This window comes from Macaca nemestrina, chromosome 11, assembly GCF_043159975.1.
Source record: "Macaca nemestrina isolate mMacNem1 chromosome 11, mMacNem.hap1, whole genome shotgun sequence".
Lineage (NCBI taxonomy): Eukaryota > Metazoa > Chordata > Mammalia > Primates > Cercopithecidae > Macaca > Macaca nemestrina.
In genome coordinates, this window is record NC_092135.1 from 114693765 (window position 1) to 114716634 (window position 22870).

A 22870-nucleotide genomic window follows, 5' to 3' on the forward strand; every position below is an offset into this window, starting at 1 on the left:
TGTAGGCTGCCCTGGGTTCCACGACTGTGGTGGCTTTCCAATGGATGGGGAAGGGGCTGCTGGAGCTCCAGTGGGAGGGCTTGTCTTGGGGGATGGGGGATGGGGGGTTCTCTCTGGACGGAGCAGTCGCTCAGCCCTGATCCCGCCGGGGGCCTTTCTCCATCTCCTCCCGGCTGTGGCCCGAGGAGAATCGGGGGCTCGCCTCCCCTGCTGCCTGCCTTCCCTGAGCCCTCGGAGGAAGCCGACGTAGGCTAACTGAATGCATAACTTTATTAAATAAATGCTTTGTCATGACAAAAGACAAAGATCAAGGAGTAACATAAATTATACGTTGAATAAATAGTATACAGCAATCTTCACTTTTTAAGAAAATGTGAGATCCTTTGTTGGTGTTTTATTTCCTTAAGTACAAAATGCTAAACAGGAGCCGAGCTTAAGCTCTTCCGCATTCAGATGGTTTTTTCGTTTTTTTTTTTTTCTGCTTTTTTTTTTTCTTTCTCACAAACTGGTTGTATTTGTTGATTTATTTTTCCATCCTTTTCACCAGTAAAGATTATCATCATTTATTTTTGTTTTTAAAGTTGAAACCAAAAAAGAGGAGAGAACAGAGTTATGGTATGAATGTATGTAAAACTACAGAGAACTACAGTAATATGTACTGCGGTTATTGCTGTCTTCAAAAAAAAAAAAAAACAAAACAAAACAACAACAACAACAACAAACAACCGGTAGGCAACTCGGAATCTGAAGGAATCTTGTCTGACAACTGTGCTATCCATGTGGGCTACTGTGTGACAGTGGCAGTGGAGAGGAGACTCCGGCTGGTGACTGGGGACCGGTGGAGTGGGGTGAGCGGGCACAGGGAGGCTGGGGTCCCCTTCCCCTCGGACCCCCCCACCTTCCCTTTCCCCATCCAAAAGGATTTCAGGAGAGGAGGCCAGAGTCTGTGAAATGACTAAACTATATACTCCATTAGAAAACCAAGAAAATATGTTTTAAAATAGAAACAAAAGCCTAAGAGAAAATAAAAAGTGGAGAAACAGTGCAACATAATTCTTGCACTTTAGTGGTTTTAAAAACACAGACAGTACAAGGCCCGGGTTGCTGGTTGGTGAAACCCCCGTCCCTCGTCCCTCCTCCACTTTGCAAAACGGAGCCTCCTTTCTCTTGGAAGCCAGACGTGTCCTCTCTGATGCTAGGGGGTTTCTTCTCCTTAGAGCTCTTCTCTGAGGTTCCCATCCTGGGCTGGAGCCCTCTCAGGGGTGAGTGGATGGGTCCGGGGTACTGTCCCACCTTAAGGGGGGCTTGGCGGTTGCCGTGGCAGCCCTGTCTGGCTAAGCGCTGGGTGGTGGGAGCAGGGTGGTTGAGGCCCACCCTCTAGGGGAGGCCAGCCCTGTGGGGGTACCATGGAGGCCACAGAGGTGGTGGGGGGGAGATGGGGTGAGAGAGAAGAGGCATGATCAGAAAAGGGCCTCCTTGGACCTCGTGCGCCTGCCTTCCTCCCCGTATGGGGCCAGTGTCCCCAGGCCTGTCTGTCTAGGCCTGGCTGTCAGAGAAAGGTTCCAGTCTCTTCCTCCCCATGTGCCCTGCTTTGCCAGGTGGGTCGGGGCAGGCTGGAGGAAGGAGGGTCAGTCCTGGCTGGGCTTCCCTATCTCCTGGCAGTCGTGGGAAAGACAGAGGATCTTCACCACTGCTGGAGTGAGGCACGAGTCTAAAGCGGATGGGAGAGACCTTCTGTGGGTCTCTTCTGTGGGTGTGAGTGTGGGAGTGGGCAGCACTTAGACCCAGAGCCATGGATAGCCTGGAGTCCAAGGTCTCTGGGTGAGCAGGCAGTCGGCCAAAGGCCAGCCTGGAGTCAAAGAGAGCCCTGCTTAATTGCCACGCCCACACCATTCCAAACCTGCCTACCTTGCACCCTGCCACGGGGGAAGAGGTGCCGTCTTCCTCCAGTGCTTCCCTTCCCAGGGTCTCCCACCCTGGGCCCAGCCAGACCTCCCATTTGGGAGGCTTAGTTCCATGTGTCCATGAAGGCCCAGCTTCTCTAGGGAGTGACCAACTGGCCATGAGAATCCCCTGCATGCAGAAGAGACTCACAGGTTCGGGTTACCAGGCACGAACTTTGGAAACCGGAAGAGTCTGGCACACTCACACCAGGCTCTAATCCCCCACCCGATGGCTGGCAGCAAAAAGCCAATGTGAGGGGCAGAAGCCCGCCCAAAGTCCAGACACAGTGGGCGAAGAGAGAGCCCCTCTCAGGTCCAGGCTGGGAGGAATGTGGGGGGAGATTGTAGTTCCTGGCTCAGTCTTTTCTTAGGGGAGTGGCACCCCAGTATCCACTTGGCAGATCCTAGTTGGATAACTGCTCAAGATGCAAAGGAAGAATGGGTGGAAAGAACAGTGACGTGGAAGAGGTTTGGGATACTGGCCTAAGACACACAGAAACGTGAGTTGGGTTTAGGGCACAGCTGTGCAGAGAGATGGGGCGTGCTGACTCGGCAGGTCAAGTCCTTGTGGCTGCTGGCCCTATCGGGCCCCTTTGTCTCATGAAGATTGAGCACTTCTCCTGTCCCCAGTCAACTGTCCTGTCCAGGGGCATAGGAGATAGCCCCCAAGTTCTATAGCTATAGGGTTCCCATCAGTTGAAACAGATTTGCTTTTTCACTATTCCTCTTCGTAGCCCCAAATTCGTTGTTGGAGGCAGTCTCCACTGTGTCATGCCATGAGCAAAGAGTGAAGAGAGCTGTGTCCGCAGCATGAAGGGGTCTCCTTGGCCAGTGTCCAAGCCCCCTTTCCTGGATATCTTCAGCCTTAAAGAACAGTCACAAGGCCACCCACTGGTTGAGGAAGTCATTGGAGAATGGGAGTTTTCTTGGTTCGGAATCTGGCTGCCGAGTGACAGCATCCCTGAATCATGCGTTCCCTGCTTGTTCCGGCCCTCCTTCCACCCTCCACCCCAGGGAGGACGCAGGGACTGGCCAGAATGGAGGAAGAGCCGGAAAGACTCGTGGGCCTCTGTGCCTCCTTGCAGGCTGAAGGTGGGCAGTGGAGCGCATAGTCTTGTCCCTTCCAAAGCATGGCCAGTTTCGACTGATTCTTCCTATCTGGCTTCTAAAGTCTAGCATCCTCCTAAAGTTACCCACCTTCCCTGGCTCTGTGGCCTGGATTAAGTTCATTTCTATTTTGCAACCCATTCCCCCATTTTCCTCTCTTTCCTCTCGAATCCCAGAAAACATACAGGGTGGGGAAGCTAAAGAGGTTTCTATCGGCTTTTTCCCCTTTCTGCTGCTTTGTGCCAAAGCTAGAATGGAACAGTCCCTTCAGCCCTCTGTTCCTCCCCACATCTACTCTGGCCGGAACCGTCAATCTTACTGTTCTCCTGCATCTAAACCTTTTTGCCACCATCTCCCTCTGCCATCTCTTACTTCAGTCTCCCTCCTGCTCTGCCCGTGTGGAGAGTGAGGGAGGCTTCCAAAAATGCACGTTCTGTTCAGATGAAAGGAAAAGGCTGGGGCGGGACGGGTGGATCCGTCATGGACCTGTTGGGCTCATGTGGTGTGATGTCCGGAGACTGTGATTTCCTGAGGGTTTAAAGACTAAAATGGGATGGACTGAGGCGCATGCTGTTTGCACCACGGAGGACTGGCCTCTGCCTGGCTCGGTGGGTGCAGAAGAATATACGTGGGGAATCACTGTCAAGTCCAGCACTGTGCCCCACAAAAAAGCTGAGTTTATTGCTCACGGGAAACTCTGCCTCGAGGCAGGCAAAAATGCTATTACGGGTGGTTGTATTAGGAGAATATGGGTTTTCTCAGTTTTCCCAGCATGAGGAAGCTCCTCAATGCCCCTATAGGAACTACTTTGAAAAGTTAATGCAAACTTTTGAAAGAAAAGAAGAAAGAAAAAAACAAAGAAAAAATAGATTTATATGCCTATATATGACTATATGGAGTCTTGTAGATAAATACAAGCCCACTTTTTTTTTTTCAGCCTATCCTCCCCCACAGAGGCTGCTGTGCTACTTGTAAATTGAATTAAATGAGGGCTGAAACCGCACGCATCCGCATGTACTGTAGTCACCCTGGAAGAACAAGTCTTTCCAATTTTGGGGCATATATTGATTTCTAAAAAAGTCTGCCTGGGGAATGAAATATGCACATGAATTTCATATTCATAGATCTGCTTCCGAAAACCTCTCTATCTAATATCGCTCAATTATGAAGTTGTTTTGCTTTCAGAGGAATGGAATGCATTTTTGTTTTTATAAATCTGGGGAGAGACAACAGTCTGCCCAGGTAAGAGGAGAGGAAGTTCAGGGGTCCAGGTGTCCATACTGCTGGCTAGAGGAGGAGACAGATCCGGGAGAGGCCCTGGCATGTTTTGCCTTTTCCTTTCTCCCCCTGACCAATCCATACTGGGAAGCCCCAAGAGTGTCATTGAATGCCACATCCCGGGCTGCATCTTCTAGCGGCTACCTCTCCCGACTCCAGGCCAGGGCTGGACGTGAAAGTTGGGCCCCTCCCTGGTCTCGGTGCCTTTCCTTCCTGCCCACCTGCTTGTCCTCCTTTTCCTAACTCTATTCGTCTTTCTCTCTCCTCTACACAAACACTTCCTTCCCTTCTCTTCCTCTCATTCTTCCTCTCTTCCCTTCTCTGTTCATCCAACTTGCCTCAAAAAGAAAACCATTTTAAAGGGGGGTGGTGTCTTTTTAGCTTTTTGCATCTCTGTTGTTGCCATTTTCGAAGTTGAGCCCTTGCTAGAGATTCCGAGGTCCTCAGTTTCCTCAAATAGATAGATATATATTTTTCCCTTAAATGAGATGAAATGAGTGGCGTCCTGGGGTGGAGGGAGGCGCTGGCTGGAGTCGGGGCTGGGGGTGGGAGGGGGTGAGGGAAGGGTTTCGGGGAGACGCATCACTCAACGTTGCTGCTGTCGAAGGTGTGGCACTGAAAGTCCCCGTCGACGTACTCCATGCCTGGCAGTTTCATTCCGTACTTGTCCACGCACCAGCAGATGCCACGCTTGCGGCCACGGGAAGGTTTGCACTGGGGTGAGGAGAGCAACAGGCTGTGAGGACGCCGCACCCTGGGGCTCTGCTCCTCCCTGTCCTGCCTCTTCTCTACCCCAAGACAAGACTCTCTCATCTCCAGAGAGTTGAGGGCGCTAGACCCAACCCTTGGGTTTCTAGTGTCCCTGTTTCATGGAAAGACCCAGGGAAAAATGTGAATTTAGGCAGCCTACCCTTGGCTAGCTCCTTCAATCCCTTTCTTTCCTTCTTTTTCAGAGATGGGATCTTGTTATGTTGCCCAGGTTGGTCTAGAACTCCTGAGCCCAAGTGATCTTCCTGCCTCGGCCTCTGGAGTAGCTGGGATTACAGGCGTGAGCCGCTGTGCCTGGCTTACAGTCCCTTTTAAAATATTACCCATTCGAGTCCCCCCCAGCCTGAAACTCTGCAGGGATTCTCAAGAGAGTTATGATCCAATAATGACGACGATGGCAATAATAATAACAGGAGGAGGCATCATTTGTGGTGTTATCCTGTACCAGACACCACTCAGCGTTTGGTATGCAGTAGGTACTGTTCTAAGTGCTTTACAAAGATCAATCACTTACTCCTCATTCTCCATTTTACACAAGGGTGCAGGCACAGAGACATTAAATGATGAGTAAGGGGACATAGCTAGTAAGTGGCAGAGCCACGATTTGCCCCAGTGTGGCCTGGCTCTTACATTTAGATTATTGGTGCCCTTAAAGCAGCATCAGGGTCACCTGTCCACCCCAGAGTCCACCCCAGGTCTGCCAATCAGAAACTATAGGGGTGGGGCCCAGCCTTCAGCCATGCCCTCCAGGGATCGGATGCCCTTGGAAATCTGAGAACCGTTGCCCAAAGGGGAGCCTGGCTGTGAAGGGACGTGAGCTGATTTCAGGTGGCACACAGAGAAAATATGGCTTAAACTCCTGAGTGTGTGGTACACCAATGATACGTGCTGTGCGATAGTGTTACAGAGTTTCCTCTTGCAATGAATTCACCTAGCTAAGGTGACCTGTGGAAAGCGTAGTGGATTACGGCATAAGAGGGAATGAGGGAATGGATTGTAGCATAGTAGGGAATGTGGAAAGTCATGATCGTGGTATATGAATGGGTATCTGAGGCCTGGGAAACAGTAAGCGGTTAACGGTGGAAATCTTAGGCACTTGCCCAAGGTGGAGTTTCCTGGCAGGTGCCATTTTCGGAGCCATCTGAGCCTGGGAGCTCAGGGCAGGGGACGTACCTGCTTTCTCTTGTAGAATCCTTTGCGGTCACAATTGGGCAGGTACACGGCACGGGGCACCATGCGTGGGCTGGCTTTGAGCTCCTGCAGGGAAGCCTCCATGTGTCTGCGGCAGGGGCCCTGTGTGGACAGGAGGGTGAGAGGCATGGCGAGACCAAGGGAAAACCACCCAGCTGCGCTGACGAGTGGCCCGGGGGTGGGGGCCGAAGGGTCTCGGGAGGAAAGTCACCACCTTCGGTGCTAATCATCTACTGCCAAAGCTCTTTCCTCCCTGTCACCTGTCACGTGCGCTGGGATCACAAAGCCTGCCTTTGGCCAGGTACAGAGCCATACTTTCTCTTTTGTGTTCCAGGTCACCCCCTCCCCTGCAGCTTTTCTCTTCTGCTGAGTAACCATGTCCAGAGGTGCCCGTGTCTAGATGCTCTAGGAGAATATTCAGTCTCTGCCTCGGACTGGACACAGCTGCAGGGCCCAGGTACCTGGTGCATGGCCGCTGAGCTGGCACACACTGTCCGCAAATGAGCACTGCCTCTATTCCCACTTACTAGCACAAGCCCTTCGCCCTGACAAGTGTACGCTCTGGAAACTCTCCTCCCACATCCTAAGCTGAGCCACCATGGTTGGCTGCAGGTCCTCTTCCGGGTCTAGCCTAAGCACCTCCTGCTGCCATGAATGTCCATTTAGATGCAGGAAAAGGTCAAAAGCCAGGAGGGAATGAGGGAATCCCCGAGATGTACCTGCTCAGACTCCTGTCTCATCTCAGGTGCAGAGATGACCCGGGGGTGGGCAGTGTTCTCGGCTCCCCCTACAAACTTGGACTGGGTCAGCTTCTTTCTGCGGTCCTTCTTCACTGCTTCAGCCTTCAGCTCGGAGATGCGGGTGTGTTTGGGCCGGAAGATCTTGGGGGAGTAGGTCTCCTCGGCCATCTCAGAGGTGGTGGGCTCCTCGTGCTCACGGGAGTCTCTCTCTGCAGGAGAAGGAACCGGAGGGTCAGCCCCCATGGGCCAAGGTGCACACGGCCAGAGCCCAGGGCTGGGCAGTTTGGGGTGAGGGGAGTCATAAAGGCTGAAGCAGATGTGTCTCTGCCCTCCTGGGGCACTCTGAAAGCAGGGGGATAAGAACCAGGAAGCAGAGCGGATGCTCATTTAAGTGGTGGGAAGTTTCTGGCATGCTTGGAGTCACGCAGAGAGTGCAGACAGAGAGACCTCACAGAGGAGAACTGAGAGACTGACGGACGGATGGGTGAGGACAGAGTGGACCTTCTGGGGGCAGGAAGGAGGAAGGGCAAGGAAAGTGGCCCCTGCAAGGATGAAGGTGGTAGTGAGCGGTTTGCTTGCTGGGGGATGGCCAAGTAGATGGGACATGGCTGGAGGTGGGGCTGAGAAGTAGGAACGCGGGAATCTGGGTCCACGGAGGGAGATGACACAGCCAGGGCGTGGACGAGAAGGGCCAAGTCTGTCCTGTTAGTGAGATCTTTGCACTTTCAGAGCTGCTGGATGTCGAGGTCTCTTTGGACCTGGGGAACCTGGGAGGAGGGGGTCCTGGGGTCTGGAGCAGCAGGGTGGTGAGGACCTTCATACACAGCAGGAGGAGGGGAGGGGAGAGGAGAGCCAGAAATGTGGGCCCGGAGGGGACTGGCGTGGGGCCAAGTAGAAGTCAGAGGCCTCGCTCCCGCTCTGGCTCAGAACTGGTGCTGTGCTCGGGGGCCCGGGAGGCTGGGACGTTACTCAGCTCCGGACTGAGAGAGGCTGACAGCTGGCTGAGACCAGGACAGTTATATATAGGAGTGGCTTGGTGACAGTCTATACTTAGCTGACTTTTGACCTTTAGAGAAGTAAGACTTTGTTCATGTATTTGTTGATCCTTAATTCTACCCGTCTGGCCTTTTCTTGGTGCGCAGATTTCCCCTAAATTCTTATCTCATAGGCATCCATCCCTGGGTCCCCTTCTCCTCTCAGCTCCTTGACCTCACCCAGCCTCAGAGGAACCAGAGTGGGGGAACTTTAGATTGTTGTTTCCAGGCGGGCGGGGTGTGGCCACAATGCCCCACAGTGGGACCAGGTGCAGGGGTGAGTGGAGGTGGGGGGCCCTGTCTTCATTGCTTCCCTCTTTTTTCAAATACTGGAAAGAGAAAATAGAGCTTTGAGTGATATTAAATAACCAAAATGAGATGAAAGAAAATTCTGTTCTCCACCCACTCCATGATCGCTGGGATGTCCAGGAACAGTGACTGCCAGACATCTGGGATGGGGAACAGAAGAAGTGGGCAGAATTCAAGGAAGTGGGGGTAGGGAAAAGAGAAGCTTTTTGAGAAGACACTGTTTTATGCCTCTGGGCAGGTGTAGAACCCGACTTCTGAGCTTGCAGCCTTGGGCAAGTTCCAGGTGTGAGTTAGGAAAGGCATTTGAACACCTGGCCTAACCTGGTCAGGATGGCAGGTGGCAGGAAGCAGCCAAGCATCTGTTTCTCTCTTGGCTCAGGATTTGTCAAGTCTCATGAAATAGGTATTTGATCTTTAAGGCCTTGGCAGAGAAGGTCCCTGCCCTAAAGAAGCCTCCAAGGGTTCGCAGCATTCCTGGTGGTGAGTTGCTTTGGGTATTTATTCACAGGAAAGGAAGGGAGGTAATTACTGGAGAGGAAGATCATGACTCGGAGAAAACAAATAACAAGGTGGTGGGCGGGCTCTCCCTGAACAAAATTCAACCTGAGATTCCTGGCACCCCTTCTGGCCTCTCACCCACTCTTCCCAGTTGTGCCTTGATGTCCCAGTACCCCGATTCTCCTCTATCAAACCCTGATGTGACAACTCATCAATAGGGTGACATCCCTGGTAGGTGGAAGGCAGGATTTTAGGGATTAGTTAAAAGGGTCATGTTCTGGGGTAAACTGACTTTTCTTGGTTGTAGAGCAAGTGAGATTGGCAGGAGGGAGGGAGAAGCAAGGCTGGTTTGGGGACTCTGTACAAATTGAAAGGCTGGGGTTCCGTTATCTAGTAACACAGGCCTCGCCTGGAGGCTCGGATCTTGGAGAAGAGGGAGCAAGGAGAGGGAGTGCTAACCATCGTACAGAAGGGCTTTCGGACCCGTCTTATTGAGGGACTGGAGCCGCACCACTCAACCTCAACATCACCAAGCATTCTAATCCTGAAAAAGTAGTTGACTACTGTGGGGGGAGGGGCAGGCAGGAAATGGTGGCTACTGAAAGCCTGGGGGCAGGGGTGTTCAGATTGGAGAAGCCTGGACCCCTTCCCCAAACAAGATTGTAACTGGATAAAGTGAGGGCAGGTGGGGGAGTGGGCTGGCTGCTGACCAGCGCACTCACGCGTCTCTGCATCTCCTTCAGTGGGCTGCCCCAGCCTGGCCCGGAGAGCCAATACATTGTCACCTCTTCAAGGGGAGAGAGCCTGGGAACCTGGCTCCTCTCCTGTGGCTGGTGTAGCAGCTCCTGGAATCCTTTCCGTAGGCCATTTAGCCAATCCCCTGTGTCCAAGCAGAAATAAGCATCTATCTCTCTAGTCCTTAAGGACATCTGAAATGGGGGTGCCATTCCATCCTCCTCCGGCTACCTGTTGGGGGAGGCTCTGTCCATTTGGTCAGAGGGTGCCCTTCTCCAGCTGTCATTTCAGCTTACTCTCTCTCTTTGGCCTTGGCGGACACAGAAGCGTGGTGGCCCACAGCCTTCCCTCAACAGCTCTTCTCAAGACCCTTCCCATTTTGGGACTTTTTCTAAGTGCTGTGGGCTGTCCTTAACCTTGAGTCACCCTTTCTGGGAGGGGGATGGGGCTGTTGACAATGGTTTGACAAACCTTGGGGTAAATTTATTTTGACCTCTGTTACTCTTTTCTTTGAAAGTGTTCAAGTACTGCCCCAGGGCCAAGCAACCATGATGCTAGCATACAACATGTAGATTCTGGTATCTCTCTTCATTTAAGGAACTAAGAACGCTTTGGCAAACTCTCTCCTTTTCCCAGCCTCCCCAAGGCGAGTCTCCTGAGGGCACACCTTCCCCAGCTTGCAAGCTTTTTGGCTGCTTCTGAAGAGCAGGCTTAACATTCTGATGTGCCTCCCGGTTTCTGGTGCCACTTAACCCCATGGGACCTATTCCTTAGGCAGCAGCAGAGTCCAGGGTCGAAGATACTAATCAGGGTCTTGTGGTCACCTGTAGGCTCCAGAGAGACAGCGGAAACTTGGAGGGGAGCCAGGGCAGAGCCACGGAGATTAAAGGGCTGGAAAGTAAGACCGGAGCTGCGTGCCAGAAGCAGCTAGCCCGACTCAGCTGCTCTGTGGCTGAGTCATAAATAGGCTTTCAATTTTGGAAGGGTTTAAGTTTTAGATAAAACAAGAAGGAACAAGTAGACTGGCTACTCTTGAGCTATTTCATCAAGAGAAAATGAACTGAGGTTGCAGAAGGGATCTAGGCAGGATACCCAGGAGGACTTCCTGGTGAAGATTGTTCTGCACGTGAACAGCAAAAAAACTCAACAGTCAGCACTGGAACCTGTTTGACAAACAGGTCAATATCTCCATGTGGCCAGCAGAGGGCGTGGGAGACTGGCACCCACACAGCATGGGCTCACTTCTAGGGACTGGAAGCGTTTTTAAAATCTGGAATTTGGAATTAAGCACGGTGGCTCATCTCTAATCCCAGCACTTTGGAAGGCCAAGGTGAGTGGATTGCCTGAGCCCAGGAGTTCGAGACCAGCCCGGGCAACATGGTAAAACCTCGTCTCTACGAAAAAAAAAAAAGTACAAAAATTAGCTGGGCATAGAGGTGTGCGCCTGTAGTCTGAGAAACTTAGGAGGCTGAGACCAGAGGATTGCTTGAGCCCGGGAGGTTGGAGGTTGAGGCTGAGGTGAGCCATGATTGCTCCACTTTGATAGCTCCACTGCACTCTAGCCTGGGTGACAGAGTGAGACCCTGTCTCGAAGAAAAAAAAAAATCTGAAATTTGGGTGCCTCCCTCTCCTACTTCTGTAATAATCACTCGAATCCCTTCCTTCATTTGTGTGGCTGTAGCATATATTTAAAGAGTCAGGGAGACAAACAAGCGAGGCCCGGAGAGAACCATGTGTGGGAGAGTGAAGGCAGGTGAGGGAGAGGGGAACAGGGCTTCTTTCTGCATGGCATTCTGCTGTTTCTGTAACCTGCAACTGGAAAACGATCCAGGAAGGAAGAGAGACATATTCCAGACTTCCCCGCCCATGAGATACTGTTCTGAGAGGATTTTGCAGAGGATGGGAAATGTGGAATGCACGGCATCCATTTCTCCTGCTGGGAGCTATGGAGGCTGGACCTTTACCTTCATAATCCTATTCAATGACTAAGGGAGGGGATGATGATAATATTATCTGGATACAGTATTTACCTTTGGGGCGGGATCTAAATCTCTGGCTTCTATATAATACCTCCAGTCCTTCCCACTGGCTCTCCAATGCCTCTAGCCCCTGCCACTTTTGGGTGGCCAACTCAGTTCCTCTTTCATTTGTAAGGTGTTCCCCATTCACCCCAGTGCAGCAGCATACACAGAGGCACACGCAGTACATCGGCCTCTCCCCACGGTAACATGAACACGTGCTTAAGGACTGCACCATTCTCTATGTCCTGGCAAACACAGAGAGTGTCATGGTGCAAGTCCAGCTGCTACAGACCCAGAGGCGTCTTAGGGTGAGAAATACTACAGTCTGCACAATTGCACAATGCATGTACCGTGCCCAAGCTCAACCACTTTCTCCAAACCTGCCCTTTTGCCACGGCTGTTCTCTTCCAGCAGAGGCAGGCACATGGTCTTCTGAACGGTTCTGGCTCCACCTTGCTTGCTAGTCATAGCAATGGATGGATCCAGGTGGAGACCTGCCTGCCTAAAATCTAAACCCCCGACCCCTGGACCTCTTAGTCACACCCCAGTGCCATTAACAGCCTGCTCCTGGGCTGGTGTTAGTTTATCACTCTATCTTGCTTGACCTAATAATCAATTGTAAGAGAAAACTAGGTGACCCAGATATTGTGCCTTAGCTTACAAAAATCGAAGAAACACAGGCATCCTTGAAATTCACAGTCCAGGAAGAGTGTGGGGCTTTGCCAGGCCACCCAGACCTGGGAAGATTCTCCCATCTCCTTTTCTAGACAGAAGATAAGATGAGGACGCCTAGAATCTCTCTACAAAGAATGAAAAAGGGATCTGAATTTCTTCTGGGTTTCATTCTAGTCCCCTCTGTGGAATTTAAATAGCCAACTTCTTAAGGGCAGAGCTTTGTCATTTCTCTTTGTCTCACCAGCATATAGTATTCAATAAATAACTTTTAAATGGAGAGATGTGTAAATCTGCCCAAGAGGCAAAGAGAAGTAGGTCTGGAAGTGTTTCTGTAATATAAGCTGGGGCTTAGAGCCCAGTTCATGCCTTGAGAGGTTATCTCATCCATGCCCCTGCCCTGAAGCACAATAACCCTGCCGCGGGGGACAGGGAGGCAGACCCGTCTCCACTTAGAGAGCTCCCCCTGGGAGTCCTTCCTCTGCCTAACCCCATTCCTTCATGCGGCATTAAGGGCACTCAGTCTCCTTCCCTAAAGATATATAGAGAAAAGGCGGCCCACAGCCCTCCACAGTGTAGATGCTATAGGCGGGAAGGTGACATCTCACAGAGTAAGGGGCTGCGGTCCCACCTACATCTGCCCCACTGTCCAGGGACCAGAGGTAAAGAGAGGCTCCTTGCTTTTTTCCAATGCCAAGCTAGGATTTGGGGTTGTGACTCTGGCTCACATTTCTTGGTCCCTAGGAAGCAGCTGGCAATAACTGTACACATAGGAAATACACGCTTATGCACAAGTCCCTGAGTGAGAATCTCCAGCCAAGCTTTTGGAGTTGGGGAAGGGGAAGCATGCTCAGTAGAAGTGTCTGTTCCCTATACATACCCCAAATGAGAAGGTAATGGTGGGGGGATAGCTGGGGAGCAGCCTCTGGAAGAAACGCTGGGCTGCTTTTCTCCTGGCCACTTTCCTATCAGGACCCATCACAGCCAGTTCAGAACATTGCCATCTGCAGCCACATTCCCCCAAAGTCCTGCATGACCAGAAGGGGGCGGCAGGGAGCAAGCAAGGTTTACTCTTCTCTCCCGAGGCCCCCAAGAAGGTGCCCAGGCTCTGCTAGGGACCAAACAAGGGAGCCCTGTCTGTCAACGAAAGCTGAGACTCCTCTTTTTTGACTCTTTGGGAGCAAAAGGAAAGAGTGGGGACAGCAGTTCCCTTCTCAGGTGAGAGAGGGGTTTGCTGGTAGCCACTAGCGATGTGGAGATACATACTGAACACGTGAAATGTGGCCTGGGGAACTCAGGGACCACGTTTAAAAATTTACTTAATTTTTATTTAATTTTAATTAGTTTAAATTTAAAAATGGATACTCAACTCAGTTATTGGAAAGATTTTAAAGTATGTTTGGAATGCCTCAGGTATGTGAATCTGCTTTTTCAACTGTAAATTTTATGAAACCTAAATACAGATCAAGTATTTCCAATGAAAATTTAGTGTCCGAATTGAGATGAGCTGTAAGTATAAAAATCATACTGGGTTTCAAAGGCTAAATATGAAGGAAAGAATGTAAAATATCTCAATATAATGGTTTTATTTTGAGCATGTGGTGAAAGGATATTTTGGATATATTCAGTTAAAATGTGTTATTACAATTAATTTCCCTGCTTTTTAAAATCTTTTTAAAAAAGATGTGGCTACCAGAAAGTTAAAAATGACAAATGTGGCTTGTATTATGTTTCAATTGGAAGTGCTATTCTAAACGATCTGGAAGAAGAGTCATCCTGGCTGAGGTGACAGAGGGGTGTCACAGTCCCAGTTCAGGATAACTGGAACCCACATAAAACAACTCAGAGAATCAACAGAGGTCATCTGAGGCCTGGCTCTGAGTGCATATTCAGTGGGACCTTATTTTAGGCCAGGGAAAGGGGCCTGATGGTTTAGGTTGAGGGGTCAAACATGAGATAACTGAGTTAGTTTAAAATGTTCCTATAGTTCACCTGGCAGGTCTGACTTACTGGAAAAAGGGGCCTATCTTATCTGCCTCCTTCCTAAGCATCCCAGAGGAGGAGCTGCCACGGCCTCCAGGATGTATTAGAAAGGCTCTCAGCACTTCCTGCAGCAACCGGAAGTCCCCAGCTGCCCTCTGGAAGCGCATCTGTCCTCTCCTGCTGAAAGATCTCAGAGGCACCTGCCCATGAAAGCCAGGGGGCCCTCATGCTCTCTTCCTTATCAGCTTTGGTAGTGCATGGTTTTCCTTCTCTCCTTCGGATGCAGAAATTCCCTAGTTACTGCACTCGCCCCATCCAACCACACCCTCCCTCGATCTCTGCTTTCTGTTGGCACCACGTGAGGACTGTGCTGTTGGAAGCGGGCCACTTCTCCACCGTGTTCTTCAAGACTACAGGCCGCTGCACAGCCCAGAGGCAGCCAGGGCCTGCCTGCCTCTCCACATCAGGAGAGCTTCCTGTAATGTAGAAAATGAGGTTTGGCGCATGGACCTGAAAGCTGGACTGAACACCCCTCCTTCACACCCTCCAGGTCCTCTTTCCCTGACAAACCACTAGCCTAAGCCAGGCTTGTATGCAAGACTGTGTAGAAAAAGGGACAGAAGTGAGTGTGAAAATAAGAGAGTGTGGCCCTCTCTCCTTTGGGGAGGGCTTTGGGGCCGCTTTGCTCCTTTTCCTACTGCCCCTAAAACAGCGCCTTCAGATTGTGGGTTATGATGTCATGGGGTGATAGCATCTGGCAGTGTTTGCCAAAGGCCTCACTGCGGGTTAGCCCAGGCCCAGGCACGTGACTAGCGAGAAAGCCAGGAATGGCTGAATGCAGTGCTGGAGCCCCTGCGGGGAAGAGCTGAGTCCCAGCCCCTTTTCTGCCTCTAACCCTGCTGCCACATCTTGGGCAAGTGACTCCCCACTCAGGGCCTCAGTATCCTCATCCTAAAACGAGGACCTTGACTGTGATGATGGGTGTGGGTTCCTTCCAACTTTAACATTCTTTGACCAATACCCAGACAATTCCTGGAGAGACACTAGGACTGAGCTAAGCTGAGTGGCCAGGCACTAACCAACCTGGTTAGGTGCTCTAAACCAACAGCATAGTGGCCAAGGTGGGAATATAACCTCTCCCCCTCACAGAGATGTTCAGTCACTCCTCTGGATTTATATTTTTAAAAAAAAGAGAGAGAGAAATGACATCATAACAGAATTTATGGAAATAAATGAAACTGGAAATAAAAGGGGAGGTTTTGCTGGTATTGTGAAGCAGGGGGTAGAAGCCTACACTGCCTTCCTTGTTTATTTGATTATTTATTTTTGCAAATATGTAATCAATCTTACTGTTTTGAATAACATGTCCAGATTGCAATTTAAGGATGGTGTCTGGGAATTGCAGCTTTTGGACCAACTGTAGAGAGAAAGCAAATGTAAAACTAAACAAACCCCTCCGAATCCCCTGCTTGACTCAGCGCAGCCATTCTCCCGCCCTCTTTCCTTCTGCTCCGGCTCCTGGTTGGTACCTGCTCTTTAAGATCTTCTTCCAGTTTCTGGATGTAGTGGGTCTGGAGTGTGGTGATCTCTTCTCCAGAGTTTTTGTTTTCCACACACTAAATATCTTAAAAGTTTCATAGGCATTGCTTAGGTACAAAGTAGAAACTTTACACAAGTATTACCTCCCCTTCCCACTGGCTTCTTCTTCATTCCATTAAGGGGGCCAGGGCTTCTGCAGGGAATTCCTGCTCCCATGCCCTTTGCTGTAACCCTCACGATGACCTCTGGCTCCTAGGGTCAGCCTGGTCCTCCCTCTGCAGCTGCAGGCCCACCTGCCTGCTCAAATCCAGCCCAAGCCCCGGACTAACTCACAGCTGCTCTGACTTAAAACTCAAGCCCTCAGGGGATGCCTTAGAGTTGGGGTGGGGGTTGGGGGGTGGATGGAGAATGGCGGAGGAAAGAGTAGGAGGGAGGGGCGAGGAGGGGGAAAAAGAGAAATGGAAAGAAAATGAGCTCTCACTAGGGCTAACTCTGCTTTTTCTTCCAGTCTGAGCTGACACAGCAGAAAGGGGTGGTGGTGGGCGGAGGTGGCAAGAAAAGTCCAGTTAAAGCCCCATCTCATCTTCCCAACTCCCGTTTTGGTTGGCTCAGGGTACGGCCATCCTCTCAAAGACTTGTTTCAGAGGGAGGGGGTGCGGGTGGGAAAGGAATTTGGCTCCTTCAGTTTTCCATGATCTTGCTCAACCCAGACATAAATTTGGCCAATAAACCTAACTCTGCAACTTGACTTCAACATGGCATTTTAGACCAAGCTTGGAGTTGAAGCCAGGGTGATGGAGGCCAAACCCCTCAAAGTAGCAAAGGCTGAATTCATTTTTATTTAGGTAATGCTTTTGCTTTCTTTTCCAGAAGTCTATTTTTTGTCCCACGGTGTCTCATTTCTTAATGACAGAACAGAAACCCAGAACCCACGGTTCCCTACATCTCAAACTGAATGTCTCACCAGCACAGAGGAGACCTACCTGAACCCCAGTATCTGTGCTGGGGACCAGCCCATCAAACCTCATTCCCCACCAAAAATGCCGGAAAGCAAACCCAGCACTTCCTGGACTCCCTCCACTCACCGCTATTTACTGAGCTTTGCCCAACAAATAACTCCCGTCTTTCATCTCCCTCCAGCCTCACACACATTCTTTTTTCCATATCTGTCTCTGCTCCTGAACTGGTCGGAATGAAATGCAGAGCCAGGCTCGCTCTCAGCACCCGGCTCTCGGGCCCACTCCCTCTGCAGTTGCTCAGCAACCGCCTAGCAAAACACCGTCTCCTCCGCCCTCTCCTCTCTCTCCCAGAGGCTTTGGCTGCCTGCCACCTCACTCCCCTCTGCTCCCCATTTCTGCTTCCAGAAATGCACCTTTTTTGGGTTCTACATATGTTTGGTTACATATAAATATATATAATATAGTATATAGCATATATACAATATATAATACGCCTTATATAGATATAATATATCGTGTGTGTGTGTGTGTGTGTGTGTCTGTGTATGCTGCAACTGCGGGAGGGAGGGGGAGAATCCATATCTGCAAGCTCAGATTTTGGCGGGGCGGGCTTGGGGAAGACGAGGGAGGTGGGTTGGGAAGCAGGAATTTTGGCTAAAGGACCAAAAGGGCACTCTCCCTCTCTCTGTCCATTTCTCTCTTCTTAAGAACGGTCTGTACACCATCTCCAACTTTTTGGGGACCCGCCCAATGGTTGTCCGGCTAAAACGCCCTTTCCAGGAGCGCCCACTCCCATCCCATCTGTTCGGGACGAAGATGTCGGCACCAGCCGCGGTGGAGCGCCGCCAACCCGCAACAGCAGCCGGCCGGGCACCTGCCTTCGGCGGGGTGGAGTCGGAGAGGAGTGCTGGGGAGGGGGCGGGTAGAAGAGGCTGCATCGGGTTGGCCCAAGGGCACTCAGAAGGTGGGGGTTGGGCAAGGGGCGGCAGGGAATTCTACAAGGGATCTTGCTTGGGACTGAAGTGTCGTGTGTGTGTGTGTGTGTGTGTGTGTGTGTGTGTGTGTGTGTGTGTGTGATGCGCCCTCCGTGCTCGCCTAGCAATTGAGCGCGCGTGCGCCCTGCGTGCACACCCTTCACACTAGCCACATCACACTACACGCTTGGCAAATAATAAGTGGAGCCAGGATGCTGCTGAGTGACACCTTACGTACTTTCGGTGTGACTGGATTGTTACCCAGGGCGGTCGCTTCCCAGCCAGGAAATCAATTAATGTTTTCCCCCTCCGCTAGGCTTTTCCAAATCCACATCCCCCAAGATGAAGGCAGGCAGGACCGCCTTTGAAAAGTGGATCTTAATAAAAATAACCTCACAAGCCGGTCTCTGGGGTTCCCAGGGCCTGCGCGTGCTCCCCTTTTCCTCTTTTTGCAGGCTGCAACCTGGAGATCGACTACCTCTTGCAAAGCTGGAGGGGCTGGCGCCTGCGTCACTCAAACCCTGCAGGGTTTGCGGGGACAGAGGCTGAACACAGGAAGCTCTCCGGCCTCCTGGCAAGCGCGGACGCACTCCTCTCCTGCACTATAGTGACTGAAGTTTGCACTTCAGAAAACTCATGTTAGGGTGCTCGTGAGTAATGGAAAGGGACAGAGAGGGAGAAGGGGATTGCCCCCGTAACTAAACTGTCCCCCTAACTAAACTATGCCAATTAAACATTGTTTAGCCAAGTTTTAACCCCTATTGGAGAGACTCAATAGCCAGTTTGACGTCTTAGAATCCAGACTTTTATGTAGTTTATTTAACTTTTTTTTTTATAACTAAAGATCAGGTAACTTTCCAAAAAGAAACTCAGTCTAAGGGGGTAGAACTGTTCTGATTGAACAAGTAGCTGTGTCAATCATTTCAACCCTAGACTTCTGGCGCCGAGAATTTGGGGGCGGGGCAACCCGGGGGCGGGGCAAGCGGAGGCGAGGCTCCCAGTGCGTGGCTTTTCTGTCTCCGCCCCGTGAATTTTGCATTCTGCGTTTCCAGGGCCCCTCATGCACTTACTGCACACCCACTTCTGATCTGGTTTAGGAGACTGGGGTGGGCGGGGTGGGGGGGGCATTGCGGAGGGAGGAATTGCGGGGCGGGGGTGGAGATGGTGGTGGTGCCGGGAATCTGCACAGGCGAGGAAGTTGAAAGGTCTGAATCTCACATCCCCTTTTGCCTCCCAGCCCTATGTCCACCTTTCATCCTAGGTAAAATCTGAATTGGAGAGGGGGAAAAAGGAATTAGATTCAGAAACGAACACCAGGCACAGAATCCCAAACCCTTCCTTCCTACTCTTCCCCATCCCCACCCCGCACCCCCGCGCTCCTAAAGCATTTTTTCCCTTCCTGGGATAAAATAAAAGTCATTTTGCAGTTAAGTATGTTTTACCATCTACCACAGGCAATCATTTTCAATCAAAAGCAATGGTTATGCACATGGGAGGGGCTTCACGGCTTCCACCCGAAAGGCATTAGTTACCAAGAATGTGGGGTGCTTGTGGTGTGTGTGTAGGGGTGGAGGGATAGAAACGCCTGGAGGCACGGGGGTGGAGGGGCCAAAAGGGACAAAGGTGGAATTAGCTCAGAAGATGGGTAACGCCTCTCTCTCCAGGCCGCAATTAAAATAATATTTTAACAAAAGAGATTTTTTTCCAAGTTCAGAAAAAAACGTATGCGGGGCGCGAGGTGGGTGGAGGAGGGAGTTGATAATGTAACGTACACTCTTTCAGACTGGAGATAGGGTACCAGGGGATTTGGACCTTGTGACCGAATGGGAACTCAGAATCAGTATTCGGACAGAGTAGGGGGGGTGGGGGAGGGGGCGGGCAAGGTGTAGGTAGGAGGTAGGAGGAAGGAGAAAGAGCGAAAGCTGGGATAGACTTGGCTAGACAGTTCCCCAGGGTAGCAGGATCCTCCAGGGCTCTAATTCCGAGGTGCAAGGACCCTCCCCGACTACTCCCGAGCTGCACCCCAGCTCGAAGCCACTTGCTGCGCAAAGCGCGCGGGCCCAGCCGGTCCCGTGTCCCCCGCCCGTGCGCCGCGTAACTGACTGGCACACTGAGCGCGCTCACCGATCTTGACTTGCTCGCGGTAGCTCTTTTCGTTGAGGCAAACCCCTCGGCCGTGCAGCAGGGCGTGCAGCGGCTTCTCCTCGTCCTGCCGGGGGAGGCAGCGCAGCCCCTGGGCGCAGCGCTCGGTGTAGACGCCGCACGACTGCCCCTCGGCCAGGGCGCAGGTCATGCAGCAGCCGCAGCCCGGCTCCTTGACCAGCTCGCAGCCCAGGGGGCTGGGGGGGCACATGGAGAGGGCTTTCTCGTCGCAGGGCTCGCAGTGCACGAAGGAGCCCAGGCTCTGGGCCGGCCCCGCATAGGCGGCCAGCAGCAGGAGGACCGCGGTGAGCAACATCATCTTCTCTTAGTCGCCCCCTTTACCTCGGGGTGGGGCAGGAGAGCGAGAGTGCAGGGATAAAGGGGCCAAGAGGGCGCCCGGAGATTTTTTTTGTTTTTGTTTTTGTTTTAAAATTTCTAGCAGGTAGAGCAGGTGCCCTCCCCCAGACACTTGCAAAAATGTAGAGAGAGATGGAGGACTGGGGTGCCCGCGAGCAGGTCCCAGCTGCAAGAATTAAAGCCTTGCAACAGGTTGGGGGAAGCAGGGCAGCGCCAGGTGCACCCAGTGAGCGGAGGCCGGAGAAACCCTCAAGCCTGAGCGGGTCAGAATTATAGGGGGAAAATAGCCACAAAATTGTTCACCCCCAAGCAACCACCGAAATCATGAGCTCGGAGGCAGTGGAGATGGCGTTGGGGTTGGGGGAGAAAAATGGATTTATCTTTAAAAATTTTGCTTAAAATCTAAAACACACCCCGCTCCTTTCTAACCCTCAGCTGCCGGCGGTGCGCGGCGGCGCGGAACAGGTAAGAGGCGTTGGCTGCAGCCGAGAGGGTGGGAGAAAACGTTGAAATCAAGAAATTAAAAAAAAAAAACAAAACCCCAAAACAAAAAAACCCCAAACCCTAACACCTCTTTTCTCCCACTTTGCCACCTCCTCTTCGAAATTCGCAGATTCTACGCGAAGTCCGGAGAAGGGTGAAAACGGAGGAGGGGTAATGGGGTAATGAAAAGGAGCAAAAAAAGGAAAAAGCCCACACTGCTTTGCAGCTCTTTCCTAGCTCTTTTCCCCTGCAGAAGTTTCCAAAGAGACTACAGGCTCCGGGCGAGCAGGCGCTTTTAAATAGCCGGCCCCTGGCTGCCAGCCAGTTTGTAGCTGCAATTTGAGCTTCCCAACACCCAACTCAGGCAAGGATGCCAAGGAGCTTTGCAGTACAAACTCACACGGGGTGGGGGTGGGGAGAGGCCTTCTAGACACAAGGGGGCTCCCCTTCGCTCCCTGAACAGCGCTCTCCTCTCCCCTGAACAGCGCCCTCCTCCCCGCGGAATGTAAGAAAGGGGCAAGGGGGACAGGCTGGGGCTACCGAGTGTGGGGAGGAGGTGGAGGGGCCAGTGGAAGACAGAGTTCTTCGGAGCAGGATGAACACAATGAGGAGAGTAACTTGGTCTCCCCCTCCCTACTATCCCTTAACTAGTCAAGGCACAGGCTGAAGGGAGACGTATTTTCTTATTAGCCAACCGGATATACCATGCCCAAGAAATCTTCCTAAGCTTCTGCAATTGACTGTATGCTGGTGTCTGTTTCCATGTCCGTGTGTGCGCTTGGGGGACAGGTACTGTAGGATGGCCAGTGATGGCTGGTGAGCTAAATTTTTTTTTAAAAGAAGAAAAACTGAATTTCTCCACTAAAGGTCTGGAGAAGAGGATTTAATCAGGGGGTTTCTGTACTCATGATGAGGAGGCGACCACTTTCCTTCAGCTACATTGGCCAGGGAGGTTCTCTCTCTCTCTTTCTCTCTCTCTCTCTCTCTGTGTGTGTGTGTTGTATACCTGCAAGAATGGACATTCATACATTTTAAGAGCAGTGAGTTGCAGAGATGGACACTTTGGAGGAAATCTAAGTCTGAAAACCTTACATGGTGGCCTAAAGTGTCCTTGTGTGTGGGGTTCTTAGAGGGAAGAAAGGTGGATTGGAGTGACACTTCCTTCTCTGTCATTTTGCAGAGGTATTTCTATTGGGCAGGACCACATCCCGGAGGGAGTGGGTGGCAGAGTAGCAGGAGGAGACCTTGTGATAGGTTAGTTGGTGCTTGTAGGCACATCCCAGGAATATGAGCTGTTAGGGCCACAGGACCTGCTGGGAAGAAGTCCTGACCAGGAACCCAATCATGCCACTAGAACCTCTTTCTTTAGTAAAATGAAAGAAAACTAAGGCCTCAAAAAACGAAGGTGGTGGTTTTAGCTTTTTTTTTTTTTTTTGAAATTGACATGAGTGGGCCATGAACCTCATAGGCAAGTCAGAGAGAAATGACCAATGTCACTGCGCCTGCTGGGTGGACTTGGGGTGGGCTGTTACACTTTTCACACTGTGCTTCCTCCCTTGAGAAGGATTCTAACTCTCCTTTGGAGAAGGGGCTGCATTTCATGAAGTTTGCCACTAGACTGCACCCTTATCTATGATAAGAATTCTTTCTGGAGGACTGCTTTTAAGAAAATATTTTTCCCTGCTTGTTCAGTTCAGGAGCATCTCACTTTATGCCGTTAACACCCCCAGATCCTGATCTCTCTTCTCACTTATCTATTTGCCGAAAGGCACATTTTAAAACAAGGCTAACGTTTAAAGTTATGTCTTTGCCTGTATTGCCAAAGGGGATTTAGATGGTGGCTGGGAGAGGGAGAATTGTGTGTAATGATTAAAACAAAAAATAGCAGCAAGGCTCATCTTAATTTCTTCTTTTCTCTGTCTAGGGGCTTGGTAAGGTGTAGGAACAAATCAATATTCAAAACTTTGATGGAAATATTTTAGAAGTGAGCGAGATCATGTGTTATTTTCTCATTTGTGTCAAGTTCAGACTACAAGAGTGGCAGCAGAATGTGTGCAATACGTTCTCTTCCCTGCTCCTATTTCTTTCTGCACACCCTTAACAGCTCGGCCTGCCCCAGGCACACTGGTAGCTTTTA

At 51.1% G+C, this 22870-nt stretch overlaps 1 protein-coding gene across 1 annotated transcript; it reads right to left on the minus strand.

Moving 5' to 3' along the window:
• Positions 1-252: 252 nt before the first annotated feature.
• LOC105481183 (insulin like growth factor binding protein 5) lies at positions 253-21005 on the minus strand. The gene is made up of 4 exons (XM_011740560.2): positions 19876-21005; positions 7007-7236; positions 6270-6389; positions 253-5042 (listed from the first exon to the last, which is right to left on the minus strand). Exons 1-4 carry the CDS (start codon positions 20210-20212, stop codon positions 4911-4913), a joined length of 819 nt encoding a protein of 272 aa, XP_011738862.1. The 5' UTR covers positions 20213-21005; the 3' UTR covers positions 253-4910.
• Positions 21006-22870: the final 1865 nt, after the last annotated feature.

Excerpts from the sequence above, each read along its gene's own strand:
- LOC105481183 (XM_011740560.2), bottom strand. The coding sequence starts at position 20,212 with ATGATGTTGCTCACCGCGGTCCTCCTGCTGCTGGCCGCCTATGCGGGG. Across the intron at positions 7,237-19,875 it reads CCGCGAGCAAGTCAAGATCG|AGAGAGACTCCCGTGAGCAC; the intron begins GTGAGCGCGCTC and ends CTTCTCCTGCAG. Across the intron at positions 6,390-7,006 it reads TGAGACAGGAGTCTGAGCAG|GGCCCCTGCCGCAGACACAT; the intron begins GTACATCTCGGG and ends CTGTCCACACAG.